At 37.6% G+C, this 23404-nt stretch overlaps 1 protein-coding gene across 7 annotated transcripts in view; it reads right to left on the bottom strand.

Annotated features, from left to right (window-relative positions):
- The window catches only part of AIG1 (androgen induced 1), a 282222-nt gene that overhangs the window by 199411 nt on the left and 59407 nt on the right, over positions 1-23404 (bottom strand). For 5 of the 7 annotated variants that reach the window (XM_063666675.1, XM_054492250.2, XM_063666676.1 and 2 more), the window contains one exon: positions 6214-6369. The exons of the other annotated variants lie outside the window; for them this stretch is intronic. In XM_063666675.1, coding sequence (XP_063522745.1) covers positions 6214-6369 — 156 coding nt within the window. The remainder of the gene's footprint in view (positions 1-6213; positions 6370-23404) is intronic. 7 annotated transcript variants of the gene reach the window in all.

The raw sequence follows: 23404 nt of genomic DNA, 5'->3' as shown, positions 1-23404 counted from the left end.
TGCTTTTATTTATAATCTCAAATAGAATCAAATTCTCTTCCTTTATGTGTTATATTAACAGACCTTAATATTAGTTATCAATATTAATTTTCTGGTTTCCCATTTAAGCCTATCTCTTTCATTTAAAAATCAGTAATGAAACTGCAATTTTTAAGTTGTAGGTTTAGGACTATCTAAATTTATATGCATCTCAAAACCTCTTACAGATAGCTTAGAATTAGCTACTATGTCAACAAATGAAGACTTTTGGGAATTACTTGTTTAAAACAATAGCAATATACTTTTTCTTTGAGTTTGCATTTGAGATTTTAAATCCATTTTCCATGTTTCCTAAGAAAGCAGATACCATACAGTCCCATTACAAGTAAAATCAAGTTTTAAAGGATTCTAGAATAGGTTGATACCTATAGAATCTTCACCAAGTCTTTACAAGACATGATTATAACACTAAAAATAGTTACTTAACAAACAGCTTTGAGTCTAAACTCAGATAAGAAGGTCAAATTTCTGAAAAGTTAATACAGGCACATGGCAGTTTGCTCCTAATAACCTGGACACCCATCCCAGGTTAGAACTGATCAAAACCTCCAAGATCTCCTCAGGCCCACTCAGAAAGGGCTATCATCTTCATACCGGGATGCAGCAGACCAGCACTGGGGCTAGAGCAACCAAACCAACACCAGGGCAAAAGTGTACTGGTAAGGTTATGAGGTTAGATCACGTGCATTATTCAAGTTAAGCAGCTACAAATGAATAGGATGCACAATCTAGAATGAATAAAAAATGTATAATTAGCTGGGTATGGTAGCTTGTCCCTGTAATCTGGCTACTCAGGAGGCTGAGGCAGGAGAATCACTTGAGGCCAGGAGTTCAAGACCAGCCTGGGAAATTTAGTGGGACCCCTGTCTCCAAAATAATTTTTTTAATTTAGCAGGGCATAGTGGTGCATGCCTGTAGTCCTAGCTACTTGGGAGACTGAGGTGAGAGGACCCCTTAAACCCACGGGGTTTAGGCTGCAGTGAAATATCATTGCACTACATTCCAGCCTGGGGAAGAGGGTGAAACCCTGCCTCTATAAAACAAAGACAGAAAGTTTAAAATCTATAAAATATATAAATAATTGTTCCTTTTCATTAAAGGGCTGCTTTGGTAGGCAGTTGGAGACACATTTAAGATTCCTGAGAAGGGCACTTTCATAGTCATTAAACTCATATATATATTATTTATTCATTTATTTATTTATTTGCTGTTTCTGCTCTTCTCTCATGCCCCGCCCCCCCCTTTTTGGTTAAAAGCCTAAGCCTAGTCTCTTAGCCATAATGGTATCTGCCAACACAAAAGTCAACAAACTCACAGGAGACAAAAGACATTCTTGGTCTGATTGCTGCTAATAAACTTCAGTGCTTCCAGACCACATAATGTCATAGAATTATTTGTAATGCTTCTTTAAAAGGGTGACAGGGTTCAGAAATAAACTGCACATGGTAAGAAGAGCCTCCCATGGGTTATCCCTGCAAAATTAGTTGCAAGGCTTTGGGAGTGGTGGTGGTTTCCGGCCATTAGCATTACTAATCAAGGCTAGCTTCGTATTTATGGGAATCTACACAAATCAGGATGATACATGCCATGTTCATTCAAGCAACCCTGCCTGATTTCTTCAAGGCTATGCTGAAATAAAACTTTCCTCCAATTATCTTTGATTGTAATGTTTCATGATTTTTATGTATCCTTGAGATGAACAGAGACCATGAAGTGGACGCATTAGGTGCACGGGTCACAAAATCATATTTAGGGCTTCATGCTCACATACAGCAATTACTGTCAACTCTCAATTAACCTCGTTACTGGAGGAAGCATTAATGTAGAAAATACAAATCCCAGATAACCCACCCATGTCTTTCTTGCTGCCATGGTTTGAGCTGAGGTGAGAGAGAGAGAAAGAGAGAGATAATGGGAGCATCAGGAAAAGCCCTCAGGGGCCAATAGGTCTCTTCAGGAAAATTTGTGCGAAGTTGATAAATTCAGCTGTACAGAGGTAATGCATTCACTCTTTACTCTCTTTTTATGCCCGATGCCATTTTGCCTGCACCATGAAGCAAAAATAACTTTGCTTTCCCTTTCAACTTCTGACTGACAAAAAGTAGAAAGGCAGTAGGCAAAGAAAGACAGTAGATAGTAGCCAGGGAAGCACTCTGCAAGGTTGGCAGTGCCCCAGCAGTCAGGGTGGTAGAGCAGGGGAGGCCTCTGGGGACTCAGGGTGGTAGAGCAGGGGAGGCCTTTGAGTCCTATAGGACTTAAAGCTGAGGCTCTGCGCCTGCAGCTATAGGATGCCCGGTGCTCCCCTGGCACAGAGAGGGTGCTTAAGAATTCTGTCCCTTAGGATTTTGACTGTGTCCACCAAAGTGATGAAGATGTTTACTTATAAATATTATCACTAATCACCTGCACACATGATAAGCATTTTTATGCTACAGATTCCTACAGGCATAATTCTGCTTCCATCAGTTCCTGGCCATTAATGCTCTTCCATCCTTCTGATGTAATGAGCCTTCTGGGTTGGCACTTCCATTCCAGGCCAGGAGGCACAGAAAAAGTAAAAATGATGCTTCTTCATGTGATTCCTTGTGGCATTGCTCCAGGGAGAGTTTGCATTTTAATAAGGAAGAAAGTCCTAAGTCATAAGAATGAAACTACAGCAGGATTCTAGACCCTTTTGAGCAGTTGGGGGAACAGGGAAAAAGGTACAGAAAGGACAGGGGAAGCTCTGAAGCCACAGTGAAGACACAGCACCTTGGAAAGGAAAGGTGGGAAATAACCTTACAGACAGACAGAAAGATGAAAAATCACAAAATTAAATGTTTTAGTGAAAAAAAAATTTTGTGTTAAAATACTGATATAGTTTGGCTGTGTCCCTACGCAAATCTCATCTTGAATTGTAGCTCCCATAATCTCTATGTGTCGTGGGAGGGACCCAGTGGGAGGTAATTGAATCATGGGGGCGAGTTTTTCCCATGCTGTTCTCATGATAGTGAATAAGTCTCACAAGATCTGATGGCTTTATAAAGGGGAGTTCCCCTGAACACACTCTCTTGCCACCATGTAAGACATGACTTTGCTCCTCCTTTGCCTTCCCCCATGATTGTGAGGCCTCCACAGCCATGTGAAACTGTAAGTCAATTAAACCTCTTTCCTTTATAAATTACTCAAGTCTCGGGTATGTCTTCATTAGCAGTGTGAGAACAGACGAATACAAATACTTGTAAAGAGGCACATTCATATATTGTATAAATATGACTTCGCAATAAAATTAATGGGATTTGGGAAGGAACAATTTATCAGGCTTTTTTGGCCTCAAAATGAATTTCTGTGTATTAGAGTGAGAAGTCTGGTGGAAATTGCATAAATAGATACAAAACATCAAATGACAGAGCAAGACAGAAACAGTAGAAAACATATGATGATTTCTAGAGAATACTGACCTAGATTCTTCTTAAAACAGGGGAGAGGAGAGAGAGAAAGGAGGGGGGAAAAAGAGAGAAAGAAATGTCACTTTCTTTGAAAGGAACATTTAAAAGTTTAGGAAAATAATAGACTAGTAACTATGAAGGGAACAGTGACTCACAGTAACAGGGATGATTATGAAAGATGGAAATAGTGACTACAAAATATCAATGGCCAAAAAAAAAATGAGTTAAAAACATCAATGAGTTACACATCTCTGATTCCTTATCTATTCTTTGATTTCTTTTGTGATTCTCAAGAGCACTGATCCCCTCCATGTGCTGGGTGACATGGGAAGCCCTGGTCGCAGTGATGAGGATTGGCTGGGCCGTCAGAGAGCCACTAGGACAGCTGCACCCACACGCCATGAAAGTGTGATGCTGGGACTTCTGGTTTAAGAGAGATGGGGTGGGTGGGGATGAAAGGCACTTTTATTCCTCTTTTTTCTAAAACATAGGCAAAACAACAAAGACAGTGATAGATGGAGGAAAATATCAGATGTACTAAAACAAATAACTAAACAAAAAGGCCACCACTTGTTTTATAAACCATGAAACATACATGGGATAACTTTAGGAAAGACACTGAGAGTTGACATATACTTCAAGCTTCAGGCAGGTGCAAGTTTCCCCCAAAGGAAGGTCAAAAATGCCTAAAGGGCATATGCCATGAGCTTTTGAGGAGAGTAGCAAAATTTACAACATAAGTCGAAATTTTCCCTGTAGAGACATAATTTGATATCACATACGGAAGGGAGCTAAGAGAAAACATGTTAACACTGTACTCATGTTTACTTTTTTTTTTTTTTTTGAGACAGAGTCTTGCTCTGTTGCCCAGGCTGGAGTGCAGTGGTGAGATCTCAGCTCACTGCAACCTCCACGTCCCGGGTTCAAGCTATTCTCCTGCATCAGCCTCCCGAGTAGCTGGGACTAAAGGAGCCCACCACCACGCCTGGCTCATTTTTTGTATTTCTAGTAGAGATGGGGTTTCACTGTGTTAGCCAGGATGGTCTCAATCTCCTGGCCTCATGATCTGCCCGCCTTGGCCTCCCAAAGTGCTGGGACTACAGGTGTGAGCCACTGCGCCTGGCCTACTTTTTTATTGTATTACTACTGTAGTCCTTCTAGGCAATGAAGGCTTCCACAGGCAATGACATGTCTATAGAAATTCCAAGGGAGTAGACGTTAAAAAAGAAAAGATATATACATGATATATATAATATACATGCATATACTATATATTAGATATAGATGCATATACATGTACACACAGAGAGACTGAGATTTTCTAGATAATTCTTTTATGCAGAAAGTATGTATCTTTGTGCTTTATGGTAATAGAAATTTTCTCTTAGATGACTATTCTGATAGAAAGTATTTGAATTTTATATGGAAAGTCCAAAGAAGGAAATATTAAGTAATATGGAAAGCATTAAACTCTGCTATGCTAAACAATGGAATTTGAGAGATTTGCTGGTTAGCTTCAATCTGAGTACTCACTTATTTAAGTTTTCAGAGGACAAGGATGAGGGAATGAGGAGTGTGAACAAATTATAATGCTCTCTGGCCATTGTGTTGTTCTCAGGGTTAAGGGCTATTTATTTCATCCAAGAACATATAATTTGGCACACAGAAAAAGCAATTCAGTGACCATCTGAGTGTCTACTAATTGTTCTTAAAGCAAGCATGTAGGGCCTTTTACCAGCTACAAACCTGACAAATATGAGTAATCCACTGGAAGGACTTATGAACAACTTTCTGACTCTTCCTACAATGGACTCGGTGCATGTGCTAGACCACATCACTGAGACTTCTGTTTTTCCCCAAAGTCAGCTGGCAAATGAAAGGTCTGAATTTGAATTAAATAACAACTTCTTACTCATCTTTACAGTGTGTGATATTTATGAGTTATCTTCTCCTGGCTACGCAGAGGTTAAAATCTGTAGGGTCTCTGAGGGCCTTTAAAAAAACATGGTTTATGTGCAGACAATGGAAAATTAACAGACTTGTGAAGGAAGATGAGTTATGGAGAGAACCTAACTGAAAACAATGAAAATCAATGAAGTCAAAACAGACCCAAACATTAAGAGGCATTTACTTCAGTGATAGTAGCTAATGGCACAGCTGGGTAACTGAAGAAGTATGAGCTAATACTGATCTCCTCTCCCAAGTTCAAAAGCCTGGTTGACCCAAGGACCCTACCTTTCAAGTCTGGGCTGCTTAAGAAACTGATAGACTGAATTGTGTCCTCTGCAAAATTCATATGTGGAAGCCCTAACCCCCAGAATCTCGCAATGTGACTGTATTTGGAGACTGGGTTTTTCAAGAGGTGATTATATATGGTTGAATGAGGTCATTAGGGGGCCCTAATCTAATATGACTGCTATACCTTATAAAAATAGGAAGTTTAGGCAAAGACAGGCACAGAGGGATGACAGTGTGAAGACACAGTCAGAAAGCGCTATCTGCAAGCCAAGGGGAGAGAGGCCTCAGAAGAAACAAACCCTGTGGACACCTGCATCTCAGACTTCAGCCTCCAGAACTACGAGAAAATAAATGTTTGTTGTTTAAGCCACTGCATCTGTGCTACTGACAGCTCCAGAAAACTAAAAATACAGAAACCTCTTATAATGAACTCTTTTTTTTTCTCTTAGAAGTCTGAAATAAGAGCCAAGTTTCTTTTGTGGCTAAATGCATCCTCCATCATACTCACAACCCCAACAGGAAAGGCCAACACAGCTAACATCCAGTCCCGGAGAGAGATGAGCTTCTTGAGCTGCCTCTCTTGCTCCTGGTTCCCACTTCCTCGAGTCAGAAGACTGGAAAGATCAGTCAGCACACAGATGCCAAAAAAGACAGCCTGGATAACCTGTAGGGGGACAACAGCCGGTATGAGTCATTAAGATCTAGAGACCCAAGCTGTGGAATAGCAAATGAGCTGCTGGTGTACAACATGACATCTGATAAGAAAGGATCAGAAGCATATTTTAAAGAGCTGCTCCTAGAAATAGAGAACTGACATTTACAACTTGCTTTTATAGAGAAAGTTCATCTTTAAAACACCACTTCCATTTTCACTCACCTCAGGACAAGTGCAAAACATGCACGCACACACACATCTAAATAGGGCCCAACAGAAAGAAGTATCAACGATCAAACTGCAGGGCCATTATTTTAAAGCATCATGTCTATGGTTTGTCATGGTTTCTACTATGTCATGTCTAAATCACGTCTATGGTTTCTACTAGTCAATATAACTAGTGAGTTTTAACAAACATCTAAGAAGTGAAAACAAAAGGGTGAGGACGGTCTGAATAACAAGACAATTCAGTCTAAATGTGAAAAACTTTCCTATGCTTTCATCTCTTACATTTAGATATTTTTTCTACCAAAGGAAGTGGTAGGAAGCGGGTCCTTGAGTCATAAAAAAATCGACCGAATGTAATAATTAAGGCTGATATGAAACAAATTTCTGTTGTCAAACTTGAACCAAATGACCTTCTACTCAAGTTTTTAGTATTTATGAAATAAAATATTTCCAAAGTAATATAAACAGAGATACCTATACAATTTCTCTAACCCCCCCAAAAAAAAACTACAGGTTATACATTCCCCAAATCAATTATGAATGGAAGCATTTAGATCAGCTATGTTTTATTTACTTGGACCATTGCAAAGGGAGAACACTGCAGGCAGCATACTGTAATGCAGCTAGACAGATGATCATTCAAATTATGGAAAGGGCAGAAAATGTATCTCCTGCACACAAAGTCATACCCAATTAGCACCAAAGATAGATTCAGGAAAATTTTTCTGGCTTTCTTTCTACTGAAAATAGTTTACAGATGATATCTTTGTAAAAGACACAATTTTACTCATTGCCTCTTTAGAAAAGATAGCAAGGACCTTTTTTGGTAAATTTCCTCATTGGCAGTAGAAAGAGTCTGTGAAAGCTCTGTGGATAGGGTCCTCACAAGGGAAGAAGGATTCTAAAAAGTATTTAGTTCCATCACTTAGCACAGCACTAGAACACTGAAATTGTTAACCTAGACTTTCTGGAGTTCATCAAATCTTACTATTATTAGTCAGTCTTAGGCAGAGTAATGTTCTATGTTTCCTCATAACGTAGCCTGTCTTTAGCTTCAGTGACTTGAGGTTTATTGTCATTCTTTCTACAGCCAGAAAAGCCAGAGTAAAAGAAGCTAAAACTGCCACAATTGAGAACGACACAATAGAAGTGTTGGCAAGAGTCATGTTTTGATAACTAGAAATAACTTAAATAACTCAGGGAATAATTTCATACTTAGAAAAATGTTCTATTTTCTATTTTTCATATATTTCTATTCATATCTTTCTATTTTTCATATCCTAGGACTTTAGATGTTTGAATCTCTATGTTGGCCCTAATGGAGTTTGATTAAACTGGAGTGACCCTACCAGAGAATAATAATCTTCATGCTAATCTGGCTAGTAAACATAAAAAGGTAACTAATAACCAGGGAAATGCAAACTAAGACCACAATGAGGTAGCATTTCTCACCAGTGTAATTATTTACAATTTAATTCTGACAATACCAAGTGTCACAAAGATGTAGGACAACCAGAAAGCTCATGGTAGGAATGCAAATGTGGACAACCACTTTGAAAAACAACTGACAATATCTACAGATGCTCCTCAACTTATGATGCAGCTAAGTCCCTATAAACTCATAGTAAACTGAAAATATCTTAAGTTGGAAATGCATTTAATACACCCGACATATAGAATAGCAGAGCTTAACTTAGCCTATCTAAAATGTGCTCAGAACACATACATTAGTCTGCAGTTGGGCGAAATCATCTAACACAAAGCCTGTTTTATGATAAAATGTTGAAAATATCATGTAACTTATTAAATATTGTGCTGAACATGAAATATTGAATGTGATCACTTTCACACCAGCATAAAGTCGAAATATAATAAGTCAAAAATTCTGAGTTGTGGACCATCTATAGTAATTTAAAGATGCATATACTCTATTTATTTCGTGATGTAATTATAAAGGGCATTCCCTACAGAAACTCTCATACATGTGTACTAGTCATATCTACCAAAGGTTAATTTGAGTGTTCATTGCTTCAAAAAAGTTGAAATAACTATATGTTTCTTAATAGCTGACTGGATAAATAATGGTGTTATATTCATACAATGGAAATCTAAACAAACATAAACATTTTATTTTCACAACAAAATGTTAAACCGAAAAAAAAAAAAAAAAAGGAAACCAGGAAAGAAGTCTGACAATTAAAATCAATTTCAAAAAAAAATGCAAAGATAAATTTAAGGATGCAGGGATATGAAGTAATACATGAAGAAATGTGTGGGAATTAATAACATTGCATTAAGGTACCTCTAGAGAGAGAATGATAAGATTGGAGGAAATATTATCTGTACATGGCCTCAACTGTACAAATAATATTTTATTTCTTAAGTTGGTTATTTGGCATACTGAAATTGATTGTATTATTCTCTCTCTATTTCACTGGTGTAAAATATTTTCAAATAACTTAAAAGTTTAAAGAGAGTGGTTTTTATTGTTTTGAAATATAGTTGGCTAGCCTCTTTCAAATCCTTCCCTTCTAATTCAATATCCCTTAGTTTTAAAGATTGATAAAAAATAGGGTTTGGTAAGCTCAAAAAGCCTAGTTACTGCATTATATGTAAAATTTCTGTGAGGTTTTTATTTATAGGCAGAGGAAATAGAATATTGCCTTGGTACTGATAAAGCGTAAATACCTGGAGACCACTGAATTGTTTTATGCAGCCTGGAAAGCAAGGAAACATGATGGAGGATAAGTCCAAGAAAGAAAGTTCTGGTTAAAGCTATTGCAATACCCTCCAAAGACAAGTGAATTCACTACAACTGTTCACCTAAAAACTCCATGATACAGTAACTGGACCAAGTTTGCCTTCACACCATAAGCAACTAGACATTTGGACTAAATATATGAACCAGGCTTTTCAGATATTGGACTTCTTACTCAGCAATCAGTCAGATAAATCTCTTTTTAAAGGGCTTACCAGATGAAATCAAGCCCATCTTAGATAATTTTCCTTTTTCCACATAAAGTAATGTAGTTACAAGAATAATCATATTCACATCCTTCCCAAACTCAGTTGGAGGGGAATACACAAAGGTGAATGTCTTTGGGGGTCATTTTAGAAGTCTACCTACTTTAGGTTTTAGGGTACCTGTGTGCAATATGCAGGTTAGTTACATATGTATACATGTGCCATGCTGGTGCGCTGCACCCACTAACTCGTCATCTAGCATTAGGTATATCTCCCAATGCTATCCCTCCCCCCTCCCCCCACCCCACAACAGTCCCCAGAGTGTGATGTTCCCCTTCCTGTGTCCATGTGTTCTCATTGTTCAATTCCCACCTATCAGTGAGAATACGCGGTGTTTGGTTTTTTGTTCTTGCGATAGTTTACTGAGAATGATGATTTCCAATTTCATCCATGTCCCTACAAAGGACATGAACTCATCATTTTTTATGGCTGCATAGTATTCCATGGTGTATATGTACCACATTTTCTTAATCCAGTCTGTCATTGTTGGACATTTGGGTTGGTTCCAAGTCTTTGCTATTGTGAATAATGCCGCAATAAACATACGTGTGCATGTGTCTTTATAGCAGCATGATTTATAGTCCTTTGGGTATATACCCAGTAATGGGATGGCTGGGTCAAATGGTATTTCTAGTTCTAGATCCTTGAGGAATTGCCACACTGACTTCCACAATGGTTGAACTAGTTTACAGTCCCACCAACAGTGTAAAAGTGTTCCTATTTCTCCACATCCTCTAATAAATAAATAAATAAATAAATAAGTAAATAAAATTAAAAAAAAATATTACCAGGCATACAAAGAAGAAGAAAAGTATGACTCCTAAATGGAAGAAAAATCAATCAATAAACCTGGATCCAAATAACAGAGATACTAGAAGTTGGAGATAAGGATGTTTGAACAGCCATTGCTCCATATTCAGATACACCTTGGAGATATTGTGGGTTTGGTTCCAGACAACTGCAATAATGCAAGTAACACAATAAAAAAAAAAGAAGTCTATCTACTACAAGCAATAGGCTAAACAATTCTCAAAGCTCATTCAGGATAGAGATGTATTCCAGTTCTGACTAATCACATAGAAGAGGCCTTATTGGCTACAACAGGCATTCAGTAGAGACTCAAGAAGTCTCATGCCTAAATAGTGGCACTAACATAGCCCTGGAATAAAGGCTAACATAGATCCACCCAAACAATACTTAAAAATAGCCCTCAAACAAACAAAAAAAAGCTGATCTACAAGTAGTTTAAATGCCTATTAAAAACAAAATTCTACATTATTTAAAGGAAGACAACAAATTCCAGACATTCAACAACATAGCGCACTATGTCCATCATCCAATAAAAATTATTGAACATGTCAAGCAGTAGAAAAACATCCTTAACCAAAAGAAAAGCCATTCAATAAAAACAGATGTAGAAATAACAGAAATATTGGAATTGGTAGACAAGGGCATTAAACAACTAAATTAAATCAGTTCAAAAAGTTAAAGGAAGACATAAAAATAATGAGAGAAATAAGACATTAAAAAGAATCAAAGTTAATATTCAAAAGTTAAAAAAAATCTGAAATCATAAAGTCATTGTATGGAAATAATAGCATATTAGACACTGAAAAAGAAAAGATTAAAAACTGAATACATAGAAAACATGAAAACATGAAACTTTCCAAAATTAATCACTGAAAGAAGAAAGACTTTAAATATTAACAATCTAAGTGAACTGTGAGAAAATATCAAGCAGTCTAACATATGTGTATTGGAGACCCAAAGGTCAGGTAGAAAAAAAAAACTGAAGAAATAATGGCTGAAGTTTTTCGAAGTTTTCTGAAAACTATAAACCCACAGATCCAAGAAGCTCAACAGTGGAGTATACACAAAGAAAACCGTATCAATGCCCAGTGTAATCAAATTTCATAAAATTTTGACAAAGATGGAAATTTTAAAGCCACTGGAGGGAAAAAACATATCACCATACAGAACAAAAAGAATTAACACATATTTCTTGTGTAAAATGATCCAAGCCAAGAAACAATGAAACAATATCTTTTAAGTCTTATAATGGAGAAAAACTCTCAAAGGTGAAAGACTTTTTCAGATAAACAGAAACTGAGAGAATTAATTATCATTAGACTTTCACTAAAGGATATATTAGAGGAATGAAGAAATGATATCACATATGGAAATCTATACAGATCAATGACAATTGCTGAAAAATAGAGGTGGATAATACAGATATGAAAATAAATATAAAAGATTTTTACTTTTCTAATTTCTACATTTATTAACGATAATTAACTAAAGCAAAAATATAACAATTTTGTGAAGTTTTAAGAATATTTAGAAGTAAAATTTATAATAACAACAGCACCAAGGACAAGAAAGAAAGAATGGAAGGTATATAGTTGTAAGGTTGTTACATTACACATAAAGTTGTATAATATTAGTTGGCAGCAGACTGTGATAAGTTAAATATGCATATTGTAAACCACAGAGCAACCACTAAAAGAATAGAGGGCATCAGCTAATGTATTAGTTGACCATTGTTGCATAACAAATTACCACAAACTTAGCAGCTAAAACACCACCAATATATTCCTTCTCAGTTTGTAGGTCAGGTGCCCAGGAAGGTTACTCTAGGTTTTATGGTTAGGGTACCACAACACCAAAATTAATGTGTTGGCCAAGCTAGGCCCTTATGTGGAGGCCGAAAGAAAAGATCTACTTCCAAGCTCATTCAGGTTGGTAGAATCCAGTCCCTTGACATTGTGAGACTAAGATTCGTGTTTCTTTATTGGCTGTTGGCTAGGGTCACTCTTGGTTCCTTGTGTCTGTTCTCCAGTCCTTGTACATGGTCCCTTCCATCTTCAAAGCCAGCAAGAGAATGTTGAATCCTCCTTATGCATCAGATCTCTGACTTTCCTTTCTGCTTTCCTCATCTCTCATTGGCTTGAAAAAGCTCTCTGCCTTTAAGACTCATGTGATATAATCAAGCCCACCTGGATAGTGTTCATTTCTTAAGGCCATATATTGTAACACAATGAAAGGAATTATATCTCATCATATTCACAGGTTCCTGACATTAGTGTGAAACATCTTTGGGGCCATTTAAAAAATTTTGCCTCCCATAGCTAATAAGCCAATAGTGAAAATAAAATGAAATACTAGCAATATTAAATTAATTCAGGAAAAAGTCAAAATTTGGGGAAAAGGAAGAAAGAATAAATGGAACAAAAAGAAAACTAAAATAAGATATCAGACTTAACAATGTCTGTAATTACACTAAATATAAATGGTTTAAGCTCTCCAATGCAAAGGCAGGGATTATCAGATTGGATTTTAAAAACCAAACCAAAACAAAAAAAAGCATGTAAGTATAAATGTAAAGTTGGTTAAAAGTAAATGAATGCAAACACTAACCATAAGAAGGCTGAAGTAACTACACTAATATTAAAGTAGGCTTCCAGCATGTTCTCACTTATAACCGACAGCTAAATGATGAGAACACATGGACACAGAAAGGGGAACAACAAACAGTGGGATCTATTGAGGGGTGGAGGTGGGAAGAGGGAGAGGATCAGGAATAATAACTAACAGGTATCAGGCTAATACCTGGGTGATGAAATAATCTGTACAACAAACCCCAATGACACACATTTACCTGTGTAACACATTTGCAAATGTACCCCTGAATTTAAAAGTTCTTTTTTTTTTCTTGAGACAGAGTCTCGCTCTGTCACCCAAGCTAGAGTGCAGTTGCAAGATCTCAGTTCACTGCAACTTCTGCCCCCTGGGTTAAAGCAGTTCTCCTGTCTTAGTAGCTAGGATTACAGGCACGCACCACCACACCCAGTTAATTTTTGTGTTTTTAGTAGAGATGGGGTCTCACCATGTTGACCATACTGGCAGGTTTCGAACTCCTGACCTCGTGATCCGCCTGCCTCAGCCTCCCAAAGTGCTGGGATTACAGGTGTGAGCCACCACTCCCGGCCCCAAAAGTTCTTTTTATTAAGTAGGTTTCCAGAGCAAGCTAAGCATACAGTAGGGAACACTTTTTTCTCTTTTGAACCTTCATAGTCAACAACACTGTAGAGATATATTTTTCTCTGTGAGACCTCAGATTTTCCTACTTCACAAACTTCAGGATAGCCAGGGTCTCAATAAAAAGATAACTTTGAATTTTTTTAAAGAATCTATCGGCCGGGCACAGTGGCTCATGCCTATAATCCCAGCACCTTGGAAGGCTGAGATGGGTGGATCATGAGGTCAAGAGATCAAGACCATCCTGGCCAACATGGTGAAACCCCGTCTCTATTAAAAGTGCAAAAATTAGCTGGGCATGGTGGTGTGCGCCTGTGGTCCCAGCTACTCAGGAGGCTGAGGCAGAAGAATCACTTGAACCCAGGAGGCAGAGGTTGCAGTGAGCTGGGATCATGCCACTGCACTCCAGCTTGGTGACCAAGGGAGACACCGTCAAAAAAAAAAAAAAAAAGTATCTATCTACATATGGAATATTACCAAAAATAATGCGGAACATTTCATAATGATAAAAATCAATTAATCAAGAAGACATAATGATCTTAAATATAGATGTACCTAATATCAGACCTTCAAAATAGAGAAAGAAGAAACTAACTAAATTACTCCATAATTTTTTGTATAAATAAGTAATTTACTAATTCTTGGGAAATACTTGCTTTTATAAAGATTTAAAAGAAAAGAAATAGGAATAGGAGGGAAACTTAACATGAAAAAAAAAGGGAAAAACAGAATCTCGAATTCTAGGAGAGGGAAAAAACAAAATAATTTCTGCAAATCTAAACGTAATAGTCTAAGCCACACTTTCTCAGATTTATATAATTAACAGTATGTACAAATGAAGTCTTATACTTTTCTACAGTTGATTCATTTTCTTACCCAATGGTGTCATCTAACACAGCAGTCCCCTCACTATTACCTGTCACTCTCTGTAGACCTCCCTACTGGTTCTCCCCTACTTGGGACTATAGTACGGCCCCCACCTCACCTGAACTGCTAAGAAGACTTCCCCAAAGAGTGAACGTGGAGGTCAGGGAAAGGAGCTACTACAAATGATTTTTTCCTATTTTCTTTCTTTTTTTTTTTTTTTTTTTTTTTGAGACAGAGTCTCGCTCTGTTGCCCAGGCTGGAGTGCAGTGGTGCGATCTCGGCTCACTGCAAGCTCCGCCTCCTGGGTTCATGCCATTCTGCTGCCTCAGCCTCCCAAGTAGCTGGGACTACAGGTGCCCGCCACCACATCCGGATAATTTTTTGTATTTTTAGTAGAGACGGGGTTTCACCATGTTAGCCAGGATGGTCTCAATCTCCTGACCTCGTGATCCACCTGCCTCAGCCTCCCAAAGTGCTGGGATTACAGGCATGAGCCACCACGCCCAGCCATTTTTTCGTATTTTCTAAACACAAGGAGACAAAGAGGAAATGTTTGGGTTTTGTTACTGTTTCTTTGACTCACATTGGTTAGTCCTCAAAAGATAATCTCTAAAAATTATGAAACAGTCTATCCTTCTTAGGAAAGAAGCATAAACTCACTTTTGGCTATTTGCTTATTTAAGAAGCAGTTTGCCAATACTATTAAAACAGTTGAGGCTTCTGTCACTTTATAAGAGTTTGATTTGAACTGACAGTTAACAAATCCCATTACAGACATTTTATGTGTGTTTTTCTGTTGCTTACATGAATCCTGCTGACCACTGCAACTTACAATTCATTAAATTAACTGTTAAAAATGTAAAAGTTATACGGAGATGCGCAAGTGGATCTTAAGCAGGATTACCTTGAAGTATTATTCGACTCCAGCCATTCTGCAGAGCTGGCACTTCCAAACCATCAACTCAGCATGACACACATATACACCATCTGGCTTTGGGTTCTTAGCAGCCTAGTTGCTCTTATTATTTTACATTGCATGCTGAAATGAAGTGGTCAAATGTATCATGTCTCTCCAAGAAATATAAATAGGAATAGATCAGAACAACAATGACAACAAAAATCCCAGGATTACTTTGGAGTCACTCAGTATTTGTATCTGTAAAATCTTCTCTACTGTTTAATTCCTTCTCCATCTTTTTTCTACACCTCCCCAACAATCCCTGTCAGAAAATCGTAGCTGATTTACTGAGTCATGTTAGATTTTAAATTCATTTTCGAAAGTATGGAAGTGTACTCAAATTCCATTCATGTCTTTATCTTTTTTGAAATGCACAATTGGTTTTGATTAAATTAATTTAATAGTCTATTATTTTTCTTCTCTGGAATGCACTAAACTATTACAATCCTATTTGTAATATAGGACAAATTCATTAGACTTCTATCATTTATTCCTAAAACATATATTATATAATTTATCCAGAATTGCTTTTATTTCATCCCATTACATCATCTTCAATATCCTCAACTAAATTTAATTATGGCTGGATGTGGTGGCTCATGCCTGTAATCCCAGCATTTTTGGAGGCCAAGGCAGGTGGATCACTTGAGGTCAGGAGTTCCAGACCAGCCTGGCCAACATGGTAAAACTCCACCTCTACTAAAAATACAAAAGGTAGCTGGGCGTGGTGGTGTGCACCTGTAATCTCAGCTACTTGGGAGGCTGAGGGGTAAGAATCACTTGAACATGGGAGGTGAAGGCTGTAGTGAGCCAAGATTGTACCACTGCACTCCAGCCTTGACGACAGAGCAAGACTCTGTCTCCAAAAAAAAAAAACAAGAAAGGTCAGCACCAAAAAAGAATATCAAGTTATGTCCTTAATTAGTTGCTAATTTGTACATTTCTACATAATTGACTAAACTCAGGCAAAACACAAGAATGCATCAAATAAGAAAAGCAGCACTTTAAATAAGAAATTGAATCATTATTTGTATGAATTTTAAAAGGCCAGAGTACACTTGTCTTGACCTTTGGCCATATCCCCAGTGACTGGTAGCCAAGGTGTTCCACATTTTGATTACATTGTACTTTTATAAAATTGATATAAAGAACACCATAGATTTGTCTTGAAGATGGTTCATGTTTTCAAGTTAATTTTAGGCACAGCAGACAGAAGAAACAAGAAGATGGAATGCTGAGAAGGGCAGCAATGGAAACTGGAGTGACATGGATCATGGAATGAAGGAAAACTGTGGAGAGAACAGATGGGAAAGAGGCAGTGAGATTTATTGGTGTCATAAAGAAAGGCCTGGATGAGTCCCCATATGAGGATAAAACCATTAATTAAAGGGGAAATGATAAGGAAGAAATGAAAAATCTACCTGGTCTCCTTTCTAACTAGAGAACATAAAGTATTACGTGACATTTAATAAATTTACATGTAATCCAGAGAGGAAGTCTATCTACATATAAAATCTCTCTATAAAAGTCACATATGTCTAGATAGATAGATATTACTCTGTAGACCTCCCTACTTCTTCTCTCCTACTCGGGACTATAGTACCTTTATAGTACCAAATATATAGGTACTATAGTCCCGAGTAGGGGAGCACAAGTAGGGACTATATATATCTATCTAGATATATATATGATATGTACATATAAAACATACATAGTTATATACATGTGAAAGAAAGAGTAGTTTGTCATACGCAGAAATGTAAGTAGCACATTTGGAGAAATGGTGTGAGCTTGAGACCTTCCTGTATTTCACCTACAGTCACATATCATGAGGTACTTTATAGCATAAAAAGTTATTTTGTTTTCAGCTCATAGAACTTTCAATGCAGTTCTTGCTGGAAACCAATCTAGGCAGTATCTATGTTCAGCAAAGACTAAAAGAAGTTAAATAATGCATGGAAAGGATATAAGAGCCATAAAATAGCAGTTCTATAAAACACCATCTTCAAGGGATCCCCCCCTTTCCACAGATATCTTTCTTTTTAACAGCGCATAATTCTTTCTCCGTTATCAAGATCAAGAGTGAACTCCAACGGTACTTCATCCCCGTGAGACAGTGACTCAGTATGAAACCAGATGAGTGAATCCCACAAGGATTTTCTTTGCCTTTGTTTTCACTGCTTTCCTTGCCTGAGACATTTGAACACCCGGTAGCAATTCTACAACCAGGGGAGTCCATCATCACTTACCTGGAGTCCATGATCAGTTACATATTTGAATGCTACTCCGTAGAGAAATCAATGCATTTAAAAGAACCACAGGCTCTCTCTATCTCCCTCATCCACTGAGACGATGCCCATTAGACGCACTGCCTGGTGAATTATCCTCTCCTACCCTTGGAGCGGGTTAGCCTGACTGAGCCAAAGTGGACTTCTCACTGTAATAACCGAAATTCTTTCTAAATCTGTCATCTAAGTGACATGCTTTAAGCCCAAGCTTTTTCAAGGAAACTTCACCACAAACATTTTTGAGGAGATGGGCTAACTGCACCATCAAATGTGTGGTTTGCAGAATGTGATTTAGAATCCCTGCTTTTGTGCATAGATATTTACCTCATACTGCTCCATCTCATTACTGAAAATCGATGAAACAGGCCATAAGTCACCAGTGGCAAGCAATTCATTCAGACGGGCAGGAAAAAAAATAAGTTTTCCAGTCAGAAATAATGTACATAGATAAGCAGCTTTGGGAATGAAAGCTTGTCAACATAATTCATTACAATATCACATAATTGCTTTTAATATATAAGTAGCAAGAAGAACAACCGTCTAAAGAAGGCATTTGGATATTCTTCACACAGTAATGGGTACAATCACACCATGTTCCCTCAATTGCTGGATAAACACACAGCAGGGACCTCCCCAGAGACTCCATTCTAATCTGCAAACAATGATAGAAAATTCCCCCCCAGGGTGTTCTGACTGAGCTTCCTCAGCTACCCAGGTGGAGCAGATGCTGACATTATGAGCTATTCAAAAATCTTACAGGCTTAAAGATTTTTACACGATTAATATTAGCATGAACTTTTTGAACACTGAATTAAATATACCATTGATTTTTTAAACAAATAATTATTGACTGCTATGTACAAAGCACTTAGTAAACTACTAACGCAGAAAGGCACACTATGAAACCAGTGTGCACTCTGCTACAAAGGTGAATATGCTTTAAAGTACCTAACCTCTAACTTAGCAGTATCTCCTTTTGCTAAGTATATGACATTTAGATTTAAGCACGATAACAGTGATAAGCAATTATTGGGGGAAAAAAGATGTTGCATCTTTGATAATGTTCTGAAGTGCAGTTAATTTTCTAACTTTGTAAAATATTTTGTCCCACTAAATTTTTATTCATGGTGACAATTTTCTTCAACAGAAGATAATTTAACTGCTAAAAATATCATTAAAGAGCTAGATAACTCTGAAACCTAAATAAAATGTAAAGAAAACTATAAAAGGTACCCTGGAGCTCAGGAAGAGTACCCCAAAAAAACAAAACTTGGCAAAGGACCTTCTCCCCAAAGATGGCCTTCAGACCTGATATGATTTGGCTGTGCCCCCACCCAAAATCTCACCTTGAATTGTAATCCCCATAATCCCCATATGTCAAGGGCAGGACCAGGTGGAGGTAACTGGATCATGGGGGTGGTTTCCACATGCTGCTCTCGTGATAGTGAGTGAGTCTCATGAGATCTGATGGTTTTATAAGCATCTGGTATTCCCCCACTTGCACTCACTCCTGTCCTGCCACCCTGTAAAGAAGGTGCCTGCTTCTCCTTTGCCTTCCACCATGATTGTAAGTTTCCTGAGACCTCCCCAGCAACGTGGAACTGTGAGCCAATTAAACCTCTATCCTTTGTAAATTACCCTCGGGTATTTCTTCATAGCAGTGTGAGAACAGACTAATACAAGACCTCACTGGAAAAGGTGTGTTTGCAGCCTGCTGGAAGAGCCACAGCAGCTGGGCAAGCAGGAAGCAGCCTTCTCAGGGGCAAGTGAGCCACCACTGATGAGCAGGTGCACAGAAGGAGTTCAGGGCCCACTGTGGGCAGGAGACCTGGAGCATGTAGTGTCCTTGTTGGGAGGGCTGCAGGAAAGTGGTCACCAGAACAGGCTGGGGCTGTGAAGTCACTGAGGGACTGCACATTCCCTTGCCTGTGGCTGGGGCAGAGCAACACTGGATGTCCTTACACCTACACCACTGATGAGTAGGGCAGCAGCTGAAAACAGTAAGAGAGGCCCTTCCTCCTGCAATGGCCCTTCAGCACTCTTTACTGAGAAATCTCAACATTGGCCTCTCTGTGAAGGAGAAATGCTCATAAAATCCAGTCTGCTAAGGGACAGAAGGTGTTGAAGGGTGATTTGGAGCTGAAAGATGTTACATATGATAGCATGTAATTCACCATGACTTTGTTGATTTTTAGTAGCATTGCTAACACTATTTCAGTTCTTCTTATGAACTGCAGAAGAATCATTTAAAAACATTTGCTTTTAAATTATTCAGACTGGCAGTCTGAGTTCTATCTTTCTGACTTTGGACATTTAATTATTTTCAATCCTCTTCCAAAGAAAGTAGATCGGGAAAATCTATGAAGACATTATCTTATTGTTTTAAATATGGTAGAACATTCAAAGTGGGCTAATTTATTAGTAATATGTGATGCTTATGTTAGATAAAGAAGGCTACAGTGAATGGCTGAAGGTAACTTTAACCTGTATATTGAAAATTAACCAATCTTTATCACACCTTTCCTGCTCATATCAGAATTCTATAAAGAATAACAAAAAATAGAAAGTAGCCCAAATATGTACAGACTCAACCATAGATAAATAAATAGAAATATTGAAAAATATGTATACAGCAGTGAAAACAAACTGCCTAAAGTAACATGTATAAACATGGATGAACTGCACGGGCATAATGTTGAAAAATAAAAGCAAGCTGTAAATGACTGAATAAGTATAATATCATTTAAATAAATTTTGAAAAGAAATGAAAGAAACAACAATATTAACCCAGGAATCCACATATAGTAAACAATAAGGAAAAGTAAGGCAATAATAGTAAGAAAAGCCTACACATAGCCAAGTTAGAGTCTGCCCCACTCTATCTCAATCTATTCTCAGGCAACATTTTGCTTTTCACTGCTTGATTCAAGTGTAATGAAATCATCATTAGTGCTGCTACTTTATAAGTGTCTGACTCTCTTGCAGACTACGTGGGTAGAGTTTTTAGTTCAACATCATATCCCTAGAGCTTAGCACACATCTGGGATGTAATATTAATGCATATTTACCAATTACAGAATTAATATAGCAGTGAAGACAGCTGAGTGGAGTGGGAGGGGACCTGACTTGGGACTGGTAGAAGGACAGCCAGGAGATGCGGAGGGCCCTTTAAGGAAGATGCCATAATAGTATATTTCCACCTGTTACAGGATTGTTTTTTCAACAGTGCCCAGTGCCATAGATATAGGGCATGCCAATGGGAATTAATGGGTCTGAGGGTTTGTTAGGAAGCTCAACAAGACACTGGGGCACTGAGGGTATCAGGAGATGAATAATTAGAGATAGATCATAGGACTTAGAATGATTAAAGAAAAACATGGAGTCAGGAGAGAGAGAAAACAAGAGTGCTTGGGTAGGTCACATGTATGGTGGGAGGGAACAAACTAAAAGATGGGAGTCTGTGGTGCCAGTAGGGGGTTTTAGAGGTCAAGCTGTTCTGAATGACAGTGAGATCCAGGGGTGGCCATGGTCGTAAGCTCCCAGGTGGATGAGATAAAACTCAGTGGATTTGAGGAGATAAAAAAACATTATGAAGAACTAATCTCATGTACCCATTATGTTACTGTAAACTGTAGGGCAAGAAAATAGTTAAGAGAAATTAGAATCAAATATAAAGAAACATATGTTCTAAAAATTAGAGATTTTACAAATCTATCAACAAAGTACACAATTATTAATATAAACTGTATGTTTATAAAACAATGAATAGTAATGAAGTATCTTGCATCAATAGAAATATAAACAATGGCATTTTTTCTGTTGAGTTATATTAAAGTGATGCATATCCTTTTGATTTTTTTCTACATTTCTATTCTCATAAACATACAAAGTATATGTTTAAATTCTAATAAATAGAACCATCAACAGTGAAAGTTGTACATGGACAGAACCAGAAAAATTTTTTTGATGAATGCACTCCATGAAAGGATAAGGCCGGTCTCATCACTTTTGTAGTGGACAGAAAAAAGAAAACAAATCCAAAACCTTCCAGAGAAGTTCCAACAGGTATTAATAAAAATATCCGTTTCTTTTTCTAAAAGCAGTACTCATCTGGAAACTTCTCCTAAGAGAAACTAATTCAATGCCCACACATCAAAAAGCCAAACAAAATTTACAAATCTAAAATCAGGAAGAAATACCACTAAGAGCTCTAAGAACTCAGAACACAGAAAATACATAATTTATGCTGCTTTATAAGGTACATTAATTTTAAAACTATCAATAATTTTTTCACCAGAATACCATAAACAAAAATAAACTGTGGTTTGTTAGAAATCAGAAAGTATACTAGATTTTACATTAGGAAGCTTACTAAATTTATACTAACTTTTGAAGATAGCTAGGAAAAACAAGTTGACATAAAACTTGGTATGATATATTACATTTAGTGAAAAGATGTTTATAAATTCCTAAGTGAATCCAAGTAATATTTTCCTGAGAAGTGTTTTAAATATCAGAGTCATTAACAATAACATTATTTGAAATAATTATCACACAGTTTTACTAGTGAAAATAAAATACCTATGGTTTATGAATGGTTAAGACATGCACAACTGGACCCTTCTACCAGTTGTCAGAGAAAGCCCTGGTTGCTAACTAGACACACACTGGAATTTCTCCTAGCAAATGGTTTTAATAGCTTCTCCAAATAGCTAACAGTGACATTTTTGTGGCAATTTTGTCTGTAGATAAACAAGAAAGGATAGATGGAAGGAAAGGAGGAAGGGAAGTAAGGGAAAGGAAGATAAATGATCTTTGGGAAAAAAGGATTATGTAATGTAACGTTGTGGTATGCTCAGATACTTTGAAAAATATATGTATATTACATGATATGTTCAACTTGATCAGAGAGCAGCACCTGAGAGATGATGATTCAAACTGGTAAATGCTGGAGAAATCACATACTTGAAGACATACTGGGCAAACAAGAGCAACTCCGCTGAGACCAGCTCGGTCGGGAAGACCCTAACCCAGCAGCACTAGAGGAATTAAAGACACACACACACAAATACAGAGGTGTGGAGTGGGAAATCAGGGGTCTCACAGCCTTCAAAGCGGAGAGCCCCAAACAGAGATTTACCCACATATTTATTGACAGCAAGCCAGTGATAAGCATTGTTTTTATCAATTATAGATTAACTAAAAGTATTCCTTATGGGAAACAAAGGGATGGGCCGAAATAAAGGGATGGGTTGGGCTAGTTATCTGCAGCAGAAGCATGTCCTTAAGGCACAGATCGCTCATGCTATTGTTTGTGGATTAAGAATGCCTTTAAGTGGTTTTCCGCCCTGGGTGGGCCAGGTGTTCCTTGCCCTCATTCCGGTAAACCCACAACCTTCCAGCGTGGACATCACAGCCATCACCAACATGGCACAGTGCTGCGGAGATTTTGTTTATGGCCAGTTTTGGGGCGAGTTTATGGAGGGTCTGTTCCCAACACAACTCTATCCATCTTTTCTGCCATAATTGACAGTGAATCCTAGAGCTGAAGTGAAAATGTTATCTAATATGGTTTGGCTGTGTGTCCCCACCCAAATCTCATCTTGAATTTTAGTTCCCATAATCCCCACGTGTTATGACA

Source organism: Pongo pygmaeus, chromosome 5, assembly GCF_028885625.2.
Source record: "Pongo pygmaeus isolate AG05252 chromosome 5, NHGRI_mPonPyg2-v2.0_pri, whole genome shotgun sequence".
Classification (NCBI taxonomy): domain Eukaryota; kingdom Metazoa; phylum Chordata; class Mammalia; order Primates; family Hominidae; genus Pongo; species Pongo pygmaeus.
Note: the sequence above shows the minus strand (reverse complement) of the source record. Positions and strands in the feature narration are given on the sequence as shown.